Raw genomic sequence first — 15,700 nt, 5'->3', positions numbered from 1 at the left:
ATAAATATATTTTTGTATTTATAAAATAAAATATTCAAAGGTAATTTAAAAATCGAAAATTTTCCCAGGTTGACAAAAGAATTAACATTCAACATCATACTGGAAGTCCTAGCTAGAGCAATCAGACAAGAGAAAGAAAGAAAGGGCATCTACATTGGAAAGTCAGATTATTCTTGTTTGCAGATGATAACTATCTTATATTTGGAAAACCCTAAAGATTCCACAAAAAACTATTAGAGTTGATAAACAAATTAAAGTTGCAGGATACAACTTTACTGGAGGAATCACATTACCTGACTTCAAATTATACTACAGAGCTATAGTAACCAAAGCAGCGTGATACTGGCATAAAAACAGACACATAGACCAATAGAACAAAATAGAGAACCCAGAAACAAATTCACACACCTACAGTGAACTCATTTTGACAAACATACACTGGAGAAAAGACAGTCTTTTCAATAAATGATGCTAGGAAAACTGGATATTCATATGCAAAAGAATGAAAATAGACCCCTCTCTCTCTTGCCATATACAAAAATCAAATCAAAATAGATTAAAGACTTAAATCTAAGACCTCAAACTATAAAACTGCTACAAGATACCATTGGGGAAAATGTCCAGGACATTGGTCTGGGCAAAAATTTCTTGAGCAATACCCTTTAAGAACAGGCAACCAAAGCAAAATGGACAAATAGGATCATATCAAGTTAAAAAGCTTCTGCACAGCAAAGGATACAATCAACGAAGTAAGGCTGGGCACTGTGGCTCATGCTGGTAATCCCAGCACTCTGGGAGTCAGAGGCGGGTGGATCACTTGAGGTCAGGAGTTCGAGATCAGCCTGGCCAACATGGTGAAACCCAGTCTCTACTAAAAATACAAAAATCAGCCGAGTGTGGTGGTGCATGCCTGTAATCCCAGCTACTTGAGAGGCTGAGGCAGGAGAATGGCTTGAACCTGGGAGGCGGAGGTTGCAGTGAGCCAGTATCACGCCACCGCACTCTAGCCTGGCGAGGCTCCATCTCAAAAAAAAATTTAATTATACATTTAAAAATAACTAGAAGAGTATACTTGAATTGTTTGTAATACAAGGGATAAATGCTTGAGGGGATGGATACCCCATTTTCCATGATGTGATTATGCATTGCATATCTGTATCAAAACATCTCGTACCCCATAAATATATACACCTACTATGTACCCATAAAAGTTAAAAATTAAAAAGTTAACTGTGGTAAACTGTTCCCTCCAACTTTTTATGTAACAATTTTTGAGCCTTCCGAAAGTTGAAAGAATAGTGTAGTGACCGTCCACATAACCTTCACCTAAATCCACCAATCGACCATTTTTCCACGTTTACTATCTTTCTCTTTACAGGCACATATAAATACGTATATTTATACATCTATGTATATACATCTATAGATGTGTATACCTATTATATCAATATCATATTATGTATGTGTAGAGATATATGCATATACATGCACATATCCACAGGCTGAGAAGTTGCAGACATTATGATATATTTTACCCCGAAAACTGTAGCATTTATCACCTAATAACAGGACATTCTCTCAAATAACCATAATACCATTATCACTCTGAAGAAAGGTAACACTGATACAATAATATTATTGAATATACAGTCAATTATTTTTTAGCATCCAATTGATCATTTATTTACTTTTATGTAATGTGATTTTGGTGTCTTGTTTAAGAACTCCTTACCTAACCCCAGATCATGAAGATTTTCTTATGTTTTCTTCTAAATGTTTTATAGTTTTACATTTTTAATTGGTATATAATAATTGTACATATTTATGGGGTACATGCAATATTTTAACACATGCATACAATGTACAAAACTCAACCCAGGGTAATTAGGATATTCATCATCTCAAACATTTATCAGTTATTTGTGTTGAGAACATCTCAAATCTTCTAGCTATTTTGAAATGTATAATAAATTATTGTTAACTATAGCCACCCTATTGTCCTATTGAACACTAGAACTTTTTTTCTTCTATCTAACAATATGTTTGTAGTCATTAACCAATCTCTGGTTATCCCTCCACCCCCAATCCCTTCCTAGCCTCTGTTAATCATCATTCGACTCTCTACCTCCATGAGGTAAACTTTTTTTTTTAGCTCTCACATATGTCTGAGAACATGCTCTATTATGCATCTAATTTTCAAATTGCCATAATTGTTCCCAAATATCCTTTTTGGGGAAAGTGGATTTTATTTATAATGATCTAAGAAGTAATCAAAAATCACTTACTGCATTTGGCTGTCATATTCTTCTTTAATGTAGAATAACTCCTCCAACTTTTTTTTCTTTCATAACATTGATATTTTTGAAGACATGTTCCACAATCTGATCTTTCCTAGTAGTTTCCTCATGATCATGCAGGTGATGCTGTTTATATTCCATTGTATCACATTAGATTGCACACATTGGCCATTTGTTTTATTATTGGCGAGGCAAAGTGCTATCGTTTTATTAAGCTGATGTCTGCCAGATCTCTGCATTGTAATTGTCCCTCTCCCCTTTGTAGTGAAAACGTAATTGGTGCTGTTGGTGATGTAGGAATGAATATCCTGTTCCCCAACAGACTTTCACCCAATGTTCTTACTCTCCATTGGTGATCCTTCCTGAATTATTACAGTGGTTGTATGTGATGATTTTCTAATTGAATTATTCCTTCTAGATTTATTTGGTAACATTCTTTTGTAAACAAGAGCTGTCCCCACTTTGCCTCTTTTAATTTTTTGAGGAACACTATGGATCAGATTCCTTTTTTACTAATCTTTTAAAGTCACTTTCCATCATTGTTCTTTGTGATGTCAAAGTCATAAATTTTGCCAGTGGGAGGGAGTCCCTTCATACTGGATCCTGTGTTCCTTTGGTATGTCCCTGATATGGTTTGGCTGTGTCCCCACCCAAATCTCATCTTGAATTCCCACATGTTGTGGGAGGGACCCAGTTGGAGGTAATTGAATAATGGGGGCAAGTCTTTCCCATGCTGTTCTCATGATAGTGAATAAGTCTCACAAGATCTGATGGTTTTATAAGAGGAGTTCCCCTCCACAAGTTCTCTCTCTGCCTACTGCCATCCATGTGAGATGTGACTTGTTCCTCTTTGCCTTCTGCCAAGATTGTGAGGCTTCATTAGCCACATGGAACTGTAAGTCCATTAAACCCCTTTTTCTGTATAAATTACCCAGTCTCAGGTATGTCTGTCAGCAGCGTGAAGACAGGCTAATACAGTCCCCATTATTCTTTGAGATATTTTTGCTTTCTGCCCAACAAAATATTCTTGACCTATCTTTTGCTTTCTCTACCCCCAGATCTGGAATAAGCTATTTTTCCAATGATATTTGGTACCTTTTGGTAGGAAATGGTATTTAGAAGCCAAGATCTGTAAGCTAAGAGTGCTCATTGCTATTGGGATGTCAGTGGCTCCTTTTAGTAGGTAGAGCTAAGAAACACACACACACACACACACATACATATGTATATATATTTAAATCACAAGTTCTTTTTTTTTTTTTTTTTTTTGAGATGGAGTCTCACCCTGTCACCAAGGCTGGAGTGGTGTGATCATCCAGTGGTGCGATCTCAGCTCACTGCAACCTCGGCCTCCTGGGTTCAAGCAATTCTCCTGTCTTAGTTTCCCAAGTAGCTGGGACTACAGGCATGTGCCAACGTGCCTGGCTAATTTTTGTACTCTTAGTGGAGATAGGGTTTCACCATGTTGCCCAGGCTGGTTTTGAACTCCTGACCTCAAGTGATTTGCCTGCCTCGGCCTCCCAAAGTGCTGCGATTACAGGTGTGAGCCACTGCACCTGACCACAAGTTCTTTTTGATACCTCCAATTCCAACACCAAAGGGTTTATCCTCACCTTCTCTATTTTTGTATTTTCCTTCTCCCATATTGAGCATTCTGATTCATAACAACATCAATGTAATTACTCATTTGTTTTATCCTGGCAGATTAACAAAGTACTTTCAAAATTATTAAACCAATACCACTATTAAAAACCTACTAAGTAAATTAAGGATTTCTTTGTGGTTCATTTTGTCTCCAGAAAATGTTATACATCAGAGAACTGTGTCCAAATTTACTTGAATTCTATTTTTAATTTTTTTTTCAATTTGATATATACTTGTGACCCTTTTTTTGTATTTGCATTCTTTTTTTTTTTTGAGACGGTTTCACTCTGTCACCCAGGCTGGAGTGTAGTGACATGATTTCAGCTCACTGGAACCTCTGCCTCCAAGGTTCAAGTGATTCTTCTGCCTCAGCCTCTCAAGTAGCTGGGACTACAGGCATGTGCCACCACACCTGGCTAATTTTTGTATTTTTTTTTAGTAGAGATGGGCTTTCGCCATGTTGGCCAGGCTGGTCTTGGAAGTCCTGACCTCAAACTATCTGCCCGCCTTGGCTTCCCAAAGTGCTGGGATTACAGGTGTGAGCCACTATGCCCTGCCTGTATTCTGTTTATATAAAATTTCCTTTTTTCCCCATCCTTTTATTTTTTTATACTCTTCATCTTTTTACATTTTATTTTAAACATTTACATAGTTTTAAAAACTACTTCTCCTATGACCTGCTGGGTGTAGAGGGAAGCAAGTAATAATTAAAATATCTCTGTGTCATCATGTATCAATTGAAAATTTGATAAAGTTTTTTCTAATACATAAATGAATTACTTAGCATAATAACCTTGAATGTGTTTTGGGCTGTAAATATTTGGTTCAGAAATATGTTTCAAAATGTAAATAGAATTTTTGTGTCAGGTTTTAAGAAACTACATGATTCTTATGTAGTAACTGTATTATTTCCTTTAGTGGAGGATTAGAGTATTTTTTAACTCATGGAGTTCCTAATACCTCGTCCTCTAATTGTCATCCATAAATCTTTGAAGACCAAATGAGTTTTGATCACAGACCACTTAAAGATATTGATGCAAGACTTGAATTTAAATATAAATGGAATTAGTTATTATTTCCTTGCAATATCTCTGGGTTTCCTTGATTTTTTTCTTGGCTTTATTGAATTGCCATCCTAGCACAGCTGATCACGTTGTTCCCCTACCTTGTCTTTCTTTAGCATGCTGTTGCCAGACTAATGTTCCCTACATTAGCATTCTTATTCAATAATGGTTGCCTGTTGATGACCATGACATAAATATGATGCATCTGTATCTGGCATTCAGAATTTTTTTGCAGTCTCATCCTTCTTATCTCCAACGATTATAATCAGGAAAGCATAATTAGCATTTATAATATCCTTGGTATTGAGAGAATGATGCACTATTTTCTGCTCTGCATTGCTATCTCCATGCAGATGTTTCCTTACCCTTTGCCACTGCAGATGCCTTCTATTCTTTAATGGTGTATGTTAACATCTTTTCATGAATCAATTACCATCACATGATGGCTCATGTGCATTAGCACAAATAATTAAAACTCAGTAAAAGGGGTTTATTGTAAGGTTACTATAGCTACCCTCGCATACCTCTAAGGACCAAAATATTACCAGGTCTCTTAAGGACCAGACCTGAAAATCAAGAATCAGTGCTACAGTTTCCATCTCCCTGGGCTAGTATAGCTGTATCCTTTTTTCCCCTCATCCACATTCCTGTCTTTACTGAACCACCATTATGGTCAGTCCCAATTGTATACCAGTATCAACCACTGGCAAGTTCATGTTTTAGTTCAAAATCTTGAGAGAGGCTCTGATTTCATCACCCACAGCTGGAAGAGAGTGGAGGTCTTCCTGTGGTACCCAGAGCTCTTAAAGGGACCTTGAATGAAACAGTTTTTCTAGAAGGGGTGTTGAGGACAGAGTTTGACAGCTTATTGGTATTGGTATCAGGACTTGCCATCTGTACTTTTGTGAAAAGGTAAAGTCAACAGAAGTAGGTTGGATTCTATCAATCCTCAGGATGATTTTATTCAAGATGAGATAGAAAATCAAATATTTTTATAATTTGGAATTTCTTCTGTCCTGAGGTATACTGTGGCAAATAAAAGAGGATTTGATAAAACTGCATTATAGTAGATTTATATGAATTTTTATCAATGAAAAAAGATGACATGATAGAGGAAGCAGTAGCTTTATGAATAGTTACTCCTTAGTATTTAAAAAATATTTCCTGTCTTGGATACATACTTGTTATGACAGTCATCTTCTTCTTCAGTTTTGCAGACTCCAACTGTTAGCAAAGATATTTCTACCAAGGGTCTGGAAAAGTTAAAACAATCTGGAAGCACTGATTGTTTTACAGGTAATTAAAATTGGGATAACTGGTATTTCCAAAAAATTTGGAAGATAGTTTTTAATCTCACCTTTTTGGTAAAATGTTTGTTTATTTTTATAGAATTAAATATGATGAATAAAATAAAGAAGAATACATTATCCAAAGCAATTTACTTAATGCAGAAAGCTCTTTTAATATTCGAGAAAGATGCAACTTCTACATCTTCATGGGAACTTTTGATGGTAACAGCATTTCATTTCTTCTTTTAATCCTGACACAAAATTTCTGTTAAAATGAATGATTCATTTCCTTTATTAAAAATAATATGTTGCCCTTAACATTTAATTATGAACTTTCAGATTCACTGTATATAATTCATCCTGACCAGCAGAACTAATTTGTACCTCCAGTTCTGAATTCTGAAATGAGAGATTCTCTTTCTATCAGAACTTCATGCAATCTACATGAGAAGCCAAATAAAATCAGGACTCAAAATGAGGGACATTATAGAATTGGAGTGACACTTTACCAGCTTAATGTATTCTTTACAATGGAATTAAAATTCTTAAAGTCCATTGGCTGAGGTACCTTCTCCCCTTGTTGATATTTTTAATCAGGTCTCACTCTGGCCTGGAAATTCTTCTGCCTTCTTGCTAATTCATTATATGTTGATTTTATGTGTTTATTTTTTGAGACAGGGTCTCACTCTGTCAACCAGGCTGGAATGCAGTGGCGCAGTCCTAGATCACTGCAGCTTTGAACTCCTGGGTTTAAATGGTCCTACCACCTCAGCCTTCCGGTGGGTGGGACTACAGACATGCCACCATGCCAGAATATTAAAAAAATTTTTTTTTGGTAGAGTCAGACCCTTGCTATGATGGCATTGGCTGAGTGAATGATGTATGGAGATGTAGAGAATAATGCTATGTCTTGGCTGATAAGAGAAGGAAAAAAGTAGGTCAAAGCTAGGAGGGGGATATGGAGCTAAAGGGGTTTAATAGAGAAAATTTAGCATAATAGTATGCTAAAAATGAAGAGCCAGAACACAGAGAAATTGACAATAATAAGAGGGAGAGGTTAATACACAGAGCCAAGGCCTATAGAGGATGATTTTGAAAGCACAGATAAAGGGATTCATCTTCAATGATGGGTGGGCTTCAGGGCAGACACCTCATCTTTTGATACAGAAGAGAAGGAGGAACAGACAGATGTAGATAAGAAAAGTTTGTTGGTGTGAAGGCAGGGAGTTGAGTTGATGCCTTTTGATATGCTTTGACTGTGTCCCTACCCAAATCTCATCTTAAATTGTAGTTCCCATAATCCCTATGTGTTGTGGGAGGGACCAGGTGGAGATAATTGAATCATGGGGGAGGTTTCCTCCATCCTGTTCTCATGAAAGTGAGTTAGTTCTCACGAGATCTGATAGTTTAATAAAAGGCTTGCCCCTTCACTGGGCACTCATTCTTCTCTCTCCTGCTGACGTGTGAAGGAGGATGTGTTTGTTTCCTCTTCTGCCATGATTGTAAGTTTCCCAAGGCCAAAAGAGACTGTGAGTCTCTTTTAAATATCTTTTCTTTATAAATTACCCAGTCTCGGGTATGTCTTTATTAGCAGTGTGAGAACAAACTAATACACCTTATTACTCTATCAAATACAGTGGGAGGCAAGGATATCTGCCATCAATGGAGCATGAGGGTGGAAAATTGAACTGGGAAAGTAAAGATAATGTGGAGAGTGGGGAGGAAGGGATGAGGGAGTTGACTCCAAGTAAAGGGACTGGCCAGCATCACCAAGTTCTAGCTGAAGTTGGAGACCATGAATTTTTAGACATCTTGATCTGCATGGTGGTATGACATTATCCTGATGTGGTGTTCTTAATGACAACAGAATATTTGTGACAGCAGACATTTGTGGAGGATTAGATTTTTTTTTAAAAAATGAAGGTATGAGTTAAAAGCTTATGGCTTTAAAAACGTGGATACAGATTGAGTAGGGAGGGAAGGCATGAAGGCATTTAAAGACTTGGTGTCTATGGAAATATCAAGAGACTGGACATCTTTATGAGGTCAGGTCAAGGACCAGAAAATGAGGGTCTGAGGGAGCTAGAAGGATAGGTGTTTGAGGTTAGAAAGTAGAATACTGAAATTCAAGATTTCTGGTATGTGGCACTTACTTGTTATCTGCAATCTTTTCATCTATCTAACAAATAATTTTGATCCATTTCGCAATTATGTATTGGAAGTTCACTATGTGCCTGGTAGTATGCCAAGTATAGAAGAGGGGAATCTTATTTATTCAATAAATATTGATTGATTTGCCTTCTTTTTGTGGTTCTGCCTTTGTGGTCCCTGGATTTATTCATATAAAAATCCAGTCTGTGGAAACATAGACAAGTAAATATGTGCTTTAATTGCAAGAGGGCTAGGGAAAATTAACAGGGGAGTACCTAACTCAATAGTGGGGAATGTTTAAGGAAACATCCAGGAGAGATCATGTGAAGTTGAATGCTGAAAGACAGATGGCTTGAATTTGAATACTGAAATGATACTGAGAGCCAGAGAAACAGGAGAGCAAATAGTAGAAAAGACATTCCAGGCAGAGAAAACAAATGTGCCAAGGTCCCAAGGCTAGAAATGTTATTAGAGTGCTTGTAGTTCTACAGGTCATTCTGTGAGACAGAAGCTTAGATGCAATAAGGGTAGGAGTGGGGTGGAGGAGAGGATAGTAGCACAGGAGACCAGAGAGGAAGTAAAGATGTGTTCATAAGAAGTATTTTTTGCCAAGCTAAGAATTTTGGATGGACAGATGCTATCAATTTTCAAGGTGAGGAAGTCTGTCCTGGGAGTATTAGGGAAGAGCCTGGTTAAATTTGAATTTCCAGAATTTGAATGAGGAATTTGGATGGTGGTGTTGGGTGGTCTGACATCACAAGGCCAAGTGGTGTCTGGTCTTTGTTGGAAGACTTCTGTGGTGTGTTCAGATCCATTTTCTCAGCTGATGCTTCCATGGCTGTTTGCTATTGTCTAGTGCTTGGAGGACATTGGTACTTCAGTCCTATTTTTATGGCAAATAAACCTTATCTTTCTTTTAGAAATATTGGTCTTACTACTAATCTTGGGTCTTCTTAGAGCCTGAAGAGGGGTTTCCTCTTGTTTTATGATGACTGAATCCGGTCTTTGTACTGCCGTAGTGTGCCAGTTCCGCTGTATGTGTCTGCTTCCCGCCACTGAGACCAGGGAACATACTGGGACCAAGATACCTGGATATCTCGTTTCCAGTGTGGGCAGGAACATCTTCTTTGGCCACCTATGCTCCTCAGTGGTAGTTTTTATCTAAGTGTTAAGGCTTAATGATCAGTCCTCAGGGTACTCTCCTAAACAATGATGTTATGGCTCAAATAATTGCCAAACTTTCTTTTTTAAAGAAGACAAATACATTTATTTCCCTTGGCAATCATTCTCAAATGGGGTGCGTTACAGAATGTTTTACAATATCATGATCTTGTAATAAAATGATCCCCAAATCAGTAATTGATGTGTCACCTGATCTCATAAAAAGGTTTGAAAAGCCTGAGTCTCTTTAGAACTCTTAAATAATTCATATCCTGTCTCTGTTTTTCAGAAATTTTCTGGCTCTGTGGATCTGGATAATCTAATCAGGTGTCTATTTCTAATCAATTAAGATGGACCAATTTATTCCCACAAATGAGGGACAAACCTTTGATAATAACTCATTAACTTTCCAAGTGAGATGACTGGCTTTTTAAAAAAATTATGGGGATTCATTTTTCCATTTTCTTATCTTGGTTATTTGACCTCTGGAAGTCCATTTTGGCTTTTTATATATTATTCCATAGGATTATATTAAGGGATTGCACCTAGGATCCATACTGGATGTCCTTGATCTTCTACTTCTGGTCAAATATAGTGTTCATTATGTGGCTTATGTCATTGCTCTTAGTCCACTAACAGAACATTCAGTGTCTTTGCAGATGTTAATTTCTCATAGAAAGAGGCAGAAATGCTCCTCCATCCAAGTGTTGGCGGTTTTGAGGATGCTGTTGTTTTCTGTACAGCATCCATTTCCCCTTCCAAACTCATCTTTTGAGGATTTCTTTTTCCATATCAGATAGAATCAGGTGGGACTGGTCCTCAAGAGGAAGACTAGTGATGCCAGCTGGGCCAGTTGACTACTCCTTCCAGTCTTGAGTAGAGGGATACAAAGACCTTAGTTTTGTACACCCTAACATAGAAAATTATTGCTTAGGAAAGTAAGTTTGTCTTCTCTAAGGAAATGTTGGCAATTTATTCATCCTCATAGCTGTATTCTGATTATACCATTATAACTGTGTTTTGTAGACCCTCCTTCCTCTCTGGGGCTACTTTTGTCCAGGCCAGGTTTTCCAGTTGTTTCTCTTGCAAAGAAACCCAATTGTTTCATCTAGTTTTCTTCTAGTACTATTTATAGGAACCTAAACAAATCTGTAGTTGAGATGATCTCAACAATTCCAAATTCCACTCTAAGCAAAGGAGCATTATGGTTTAGCAGGTTATTGTTTATAATCAACACAGAATCTAATTTATGGTACCATTTTGGGCCAGAACTAACGAAGAAACTCAGGAGTATTAGCAGTTCTAATAACCCCTGGCTTTAATACTTCCTGAATTTATGTCTTGATATCCCCTAAATACCAGTGTATTAATTATATTAGCAATAGTTGGATTTAATTATTTTTCCTATTTTGTAGCATTTCAAGTCAAATCAATTCTGTCTGATTTTTTTAGGGGGAAGAATATACATGGGCTTTTAAAAATTTATTTTTATTTTTATTTATTTATGAAACAGGGTCTTGCTCTGCCAGCCTGGCTGCAGTGCAGTGGTGTGTATGGCTCACTGCAGCCTTGACCTCCTGGGTTCAGCCATTCTCCCACCTCAGCCTGCTGAGTAGCTAGAACCACAGGCCCATGCTACCATGCCTGGCTGTTTGTATTTTTTTGTAGAGATGCGGTTTTGTCATGTTGCCCAGCATGGTCTTGAAATCCTAGGTTCAAGCGGTCCGCTTTCCTCAGTCTCCCAAACTGCTGGGACTACAGGCATGAGCCACTGTGCCCAGCCTCAGCTCTTTGTAATTGTGTGCTAAGTCTTTTTTTTTTTTTTAAATCAACGAGCCAACTTCTAATTCTAACCCCTCCTCTTATGAGGCCATGTTTTGACTCCCAGGCTTCAAACTGCTAACAGAATATTTAGCATATCTACATTTTGGATTTTTTTTTCTCTTTTAAATGATTTAAGGGTATTGCATAGGAAACTTTATCCAGGTTGCCTTTCCAAACTTCTTTTAACTTAGTTTTTTATTAAGACAAGATAGCATAGTGTTTAGGAGTATAAGGATCTTGGATTAGAGTTCTGGTTCTACCACTGATTAGCTGTATGACCTGTCAAGTTATTTATGCTCTCTTAAGATTCAATTTCTTCATCTGTGAAACAGGGATTCTTGGGAAGATTCAATGCAATGATGCATGTAAAATGCTTAGTGTTTGGAACAGAGTAAGCAGTCAATAAATGTTGACCATTATTATTATTATTACTCTGCTTTTCATTCAGTTTTGTCATATCAGAACTATTGTTATTTCTCTTTCACTTTAAGCACTCTGAGACATTCTGTTTGAACTACTTTTTGGTGCTTTAGATATATTTTCCGCCATCAGACTACACATTTTTTTCTGTATTTTCTCTTAGATTTATCTTATTACTTGTATATTTTATTCTAAGCAATATTCCTTCTCAGGATTCTTGGATATGACTTAATTTACTTTTCATCTTCTTCTGCAATGTACATTATAATGTTGAGAACCCCGAATATACCTCAGGGAGGTCTACCAGATACGTAGGAAATATGGCACTTTATCATTCCAGTCGTGTGATAGTTGTTTACATATGTCTTAGTCACACCCTCAAGATTGCATTGCATCTTTCCATTAGTGTTTTGCTGCACTGTGGGCGTCAAGCCTGTGTCAAATGTATTTAACATCGATCTGTCCTCATAAGCATTGAGTAACTTCTGAAGAGAGGCAGGTTTCATTTTCTCTAAGGGAAACTATACGCAGAGAAATTTACATTCAGACAAAAATACTTCGGACTTCAATACTGTGGTTTTGGTGGCACATTGCAGTGGAAACTACCATTGAAAGAACACCTTAGAGCTTATTCTTATTGTGAGTTAGTGGGCAATTCCCTTTCCATTGAGATTCCTTGGCTGAGTCGCCATGGTAGGTAAAGGCTTATTTCTTTTTTCAAAGTTACTGAACTTTTGTAATTTGCTAGGCACTGTGGTAGATAGTGCAAGATGTGAGGATATAGTTATTTTTCATTATTGATATGTCATGGGAAGTCTACTTCTTGACCTCTGATTAGAGAATGGTTTGTGTAGGTTTTGCAATTGTAATATTTTGGTATTCTAGAGCATTGCTATTATAGACAGCATTCAGGTCCATATTGATAACATTTTCTCGTGACCAAGTAGTGTTGGTTTAATGGGAATGTTTCCTTGATTTTTTTTTGGGATTTTCTGATGTTACTTCCCTTTTTCTAGTTGAAGAACCCCCTTAAAAAGCCCCAGGCACTTTCTCATAAACAAAATCATATTAGCAGCTCAATGAATTGGCTCCTTTAAATTAGGATTCTAGTTTTTAACTAGCATTAGGGTTTGCCTTGAATTCTGTTATGGAATTTATCTGATTTACCTAAATCAAGGGCTTTGTTATAAACTTTTCTTTTGTTACCATTCACTCAAAACTTTAATACTTCTGTTAATCTGTTTCAAATTGGGCCATGGGATCTGAGTTAGGGGTCTAAAGTTAAAATTGATCAAGAGCCAATCAGAACATTTTAAATATGCCATCTTAAAAGACACTATAATAAAGATTACCCTTCTCTTTCATAATTTTGTGTGTCTTATATTCCAAACACATTGATTGAACTTAAAGAGATAAACAAAGCACTGTCCTTCCTGCCAAGACCAATGTTTAGAGGATGTGGACAGTCAAGTACAGAGGTAACATATTATGTAATACCTGCTAAAATAAAGATACTATGTAATGAAGGAAATGGCTTATTTAAATACATGGGCTATCTTGGAAGATGTCAGAGGAGGTGATATTTGTGTGGATCTTAAAGCAGAGAAGAGGACGTGAGATGCTCCAGAAAGAATGAAATGCATGGGCAATTCCGAGGCGTGAAATAACAGCATTTTAGGGAATGAGTGATATTTTTTTTATGGTTTCAGAAGTTAGGTTGAACAGAGAGGTAGTTATGAGAGAGGGAAAGAGTAAGAAGGGGCATAAGGCTAGAAAATGTAGTCATGATCAGAATGAAAAGGGCTTTGGAAAAGTTTGCACTTTATCTGGCAAGTATTAGAGGAGCCATTGAAGGACTAGAAGACTGGAGGTTGAAGAGACTAGAAAGAGACTGGGAGAAAGGCAGGAGGGAAAAGGAGATTTACTCACCTGAATCTGTGGTTCCCACTTCTTGCTGTACTTTGGAATTCTCCTTGGTGTTTGTAAATAATACAGATGTTCAAGCTCTACTCCTGGAGACATCTATTTTGGGGTAGAAATGGACCATTCTGATTTTTAAATAAACTCCATAGGTGATACTGATCAACAGCCCAGTTGAGAAATGTCTGTGTTATAGCCATGGCAGAACACAGAAAGTTTTTTACCTCGGCTGGATTCATTGATGTGCGGAAAGAAGATGCAAGAATTAAGTCAGAAGGTGCCAGTGTTCAACTGGTTCACGGAATCAGGAATTACCAAGGCAAATTTTGAGATCAAATTTGGAGCCCAGAGAGGCTGGCTGGTCAGTGGAGATGGGGGTCAAAGGCAGTCTGCTTGAATATAAGGGCCAGTGGGCCAGTGCTGCTGGTATATTTTACAGGCTCCAAACATAATCCCGAGGAAAGATATGTCTCCAAATTTCCAAGGGAAGTGGGGGCATTGGTCTCCTTTCCTTGTGTTGCATAATTTTTCCTTAGGCTGATTTTGTCTGTTCTTATGTAACCTGAAATATCTTGGTCTCTACAGCCTGTGATGCGAATGAAGATACATTAGTGTTTAATGTTCAAAATATAATAGTGTTTTATCTCCTTTATGTTCAGGTAGGATTTTCTTCCCTCAAAGTTTTTCCACAGCTACCTGGGGAAATCCGCTTACCTTTTCTGTCTCTGGCCTCTTCCTCATCAAGGCTCTCATCTTTTGTTGCCCTTAAAGGGAGTCCTGTTCTGTGGTACATTCGTCCCCTCAGGGAGCCAAAGCTGCTCTGTTGTCTGTGGAAGAGGGTGAAAAGGGAATGAGCCTCTGCCCAGCCCTGTGCTGATTGTGTACTCTGGGCCTAACTGGCTCTTTTACGGCCTTTTATGACATTGCTCCCTCACCGTCTAGCCCTGACCCTTTTGTCCATCCATTTGTTATAATTTTTTTTTTTTTTTTTTGAGACGGAGTCTCGCTCTGTCGCCCAGGCTGGAGTGCAGTGGCGCAATCTCGGCTCACTGCAAGCTCCGCCTCCTGGGTTCACGCCATTCTCCTGCCTCAGCCTCTCCGAGTAGCTAGGACTACAGGCGCCCGCCACCACGCCCGGCTAATTTTTTTGTATTTTTAGTAGAGACGGGGTTTCACCGTGGTCTCAATCTCCTGACCTCGTGATCTGCCTGCCTCGGCCTCCCAAAGTGCTGGGATTACAAGCGTGAGCCACCGCGCCCGGCCCATTTGTTATAATTTTTAAGAATTAGTTTGGTTGAATGAAAAAGTAGAGGCAATGGAGGAGACAGATGTCATCCTATCTCCTTGATTCATTCATTCAGTGATTCAAACAGTTACACTGATGCCTCTTATGTGTATATAAATTAGCTTTTAGGTCTAAATACGGAAGGACTGGTATGCAGGCTCTAGAAACATGGTTACCATGTAACACATCCCTTCCCATACAAAGGAATGATTGTCTTTGAAGATGCCTAAGATTCTTGACCTGCATATGCAGAAACATTTCTCAAGGCCTCCTGACACCGAACAAGTGGAATTAAAAAACTATTCATCATCACGGATACATTTTAGTCATGATGAATGATTTTAGACCTTAACGTCAACCATTTCCAATAAAAAATAAAAATGAGAAGTTAATTCTGATCTCAATTTCGACCAGCCTTCATTATTTTAGAAAAAATATATGATGCTATAGTTTTATAATCTCTGCTCCTACAGGGAGCTGGTTTCCTCACTCAGCTTTAAATATGACTCCAACGCATACTCAGATCCTATCTCCAGTTTTTTACCTTCCCTTTTGAGCTTGAGGCTCAGGTTTCCAAATGGAAACTTCAACCTCAACATGTCTTCTGTAGGAGAAACAGCACAGGTTTTTTTCTGTCAGAATGAA

General features: G+C 37.8%; 1 protein-coding gene across 1 annotated transcript in view; it reads left to right on the top strand.

Moving 5' to 3' along the window:
* The window catches only part of CFAP54 (cilia and flagella associated protein 54), a 382,051-nt gene that overhangs the window by 69,329 nt on the left and 297,022 nt on the right, over nt 1–15,700 (top strand). The window contains exons 18-19 of the mRNA XM_030819793.1: nt 6,215–6,301; nt 6,395–6,516. Coding sequence (XP_030675653.1) covers nt 6,215–6,301; nt 6,395–6,516 — 209 coding nt within the window. The remainder of the gene's footprint in view (nt 1–6,214; nt 6,302–6,394; nt 6,517–15,700) is intronic.

The sequence above is a fragment of the Nomascus leucogenys genome, chromosome 10 (genome assembly GCF_006542625.1).
Source record: "Nomascus leucogenys isolate Asia chromosome 10, Asia_NLE_v1, whole genome shotgun sequence".
Lineage (NCBI taxonomy): Eukaryota > Metazoa > Chordata > Mammalia > Primates > Hylobatidae > Nomascus > Nomascus leucogenys.
Note: the sequence above shows the minus strand (reverse complement) of the source record. Positions and strands in the feature narration are given on the sequence as shown.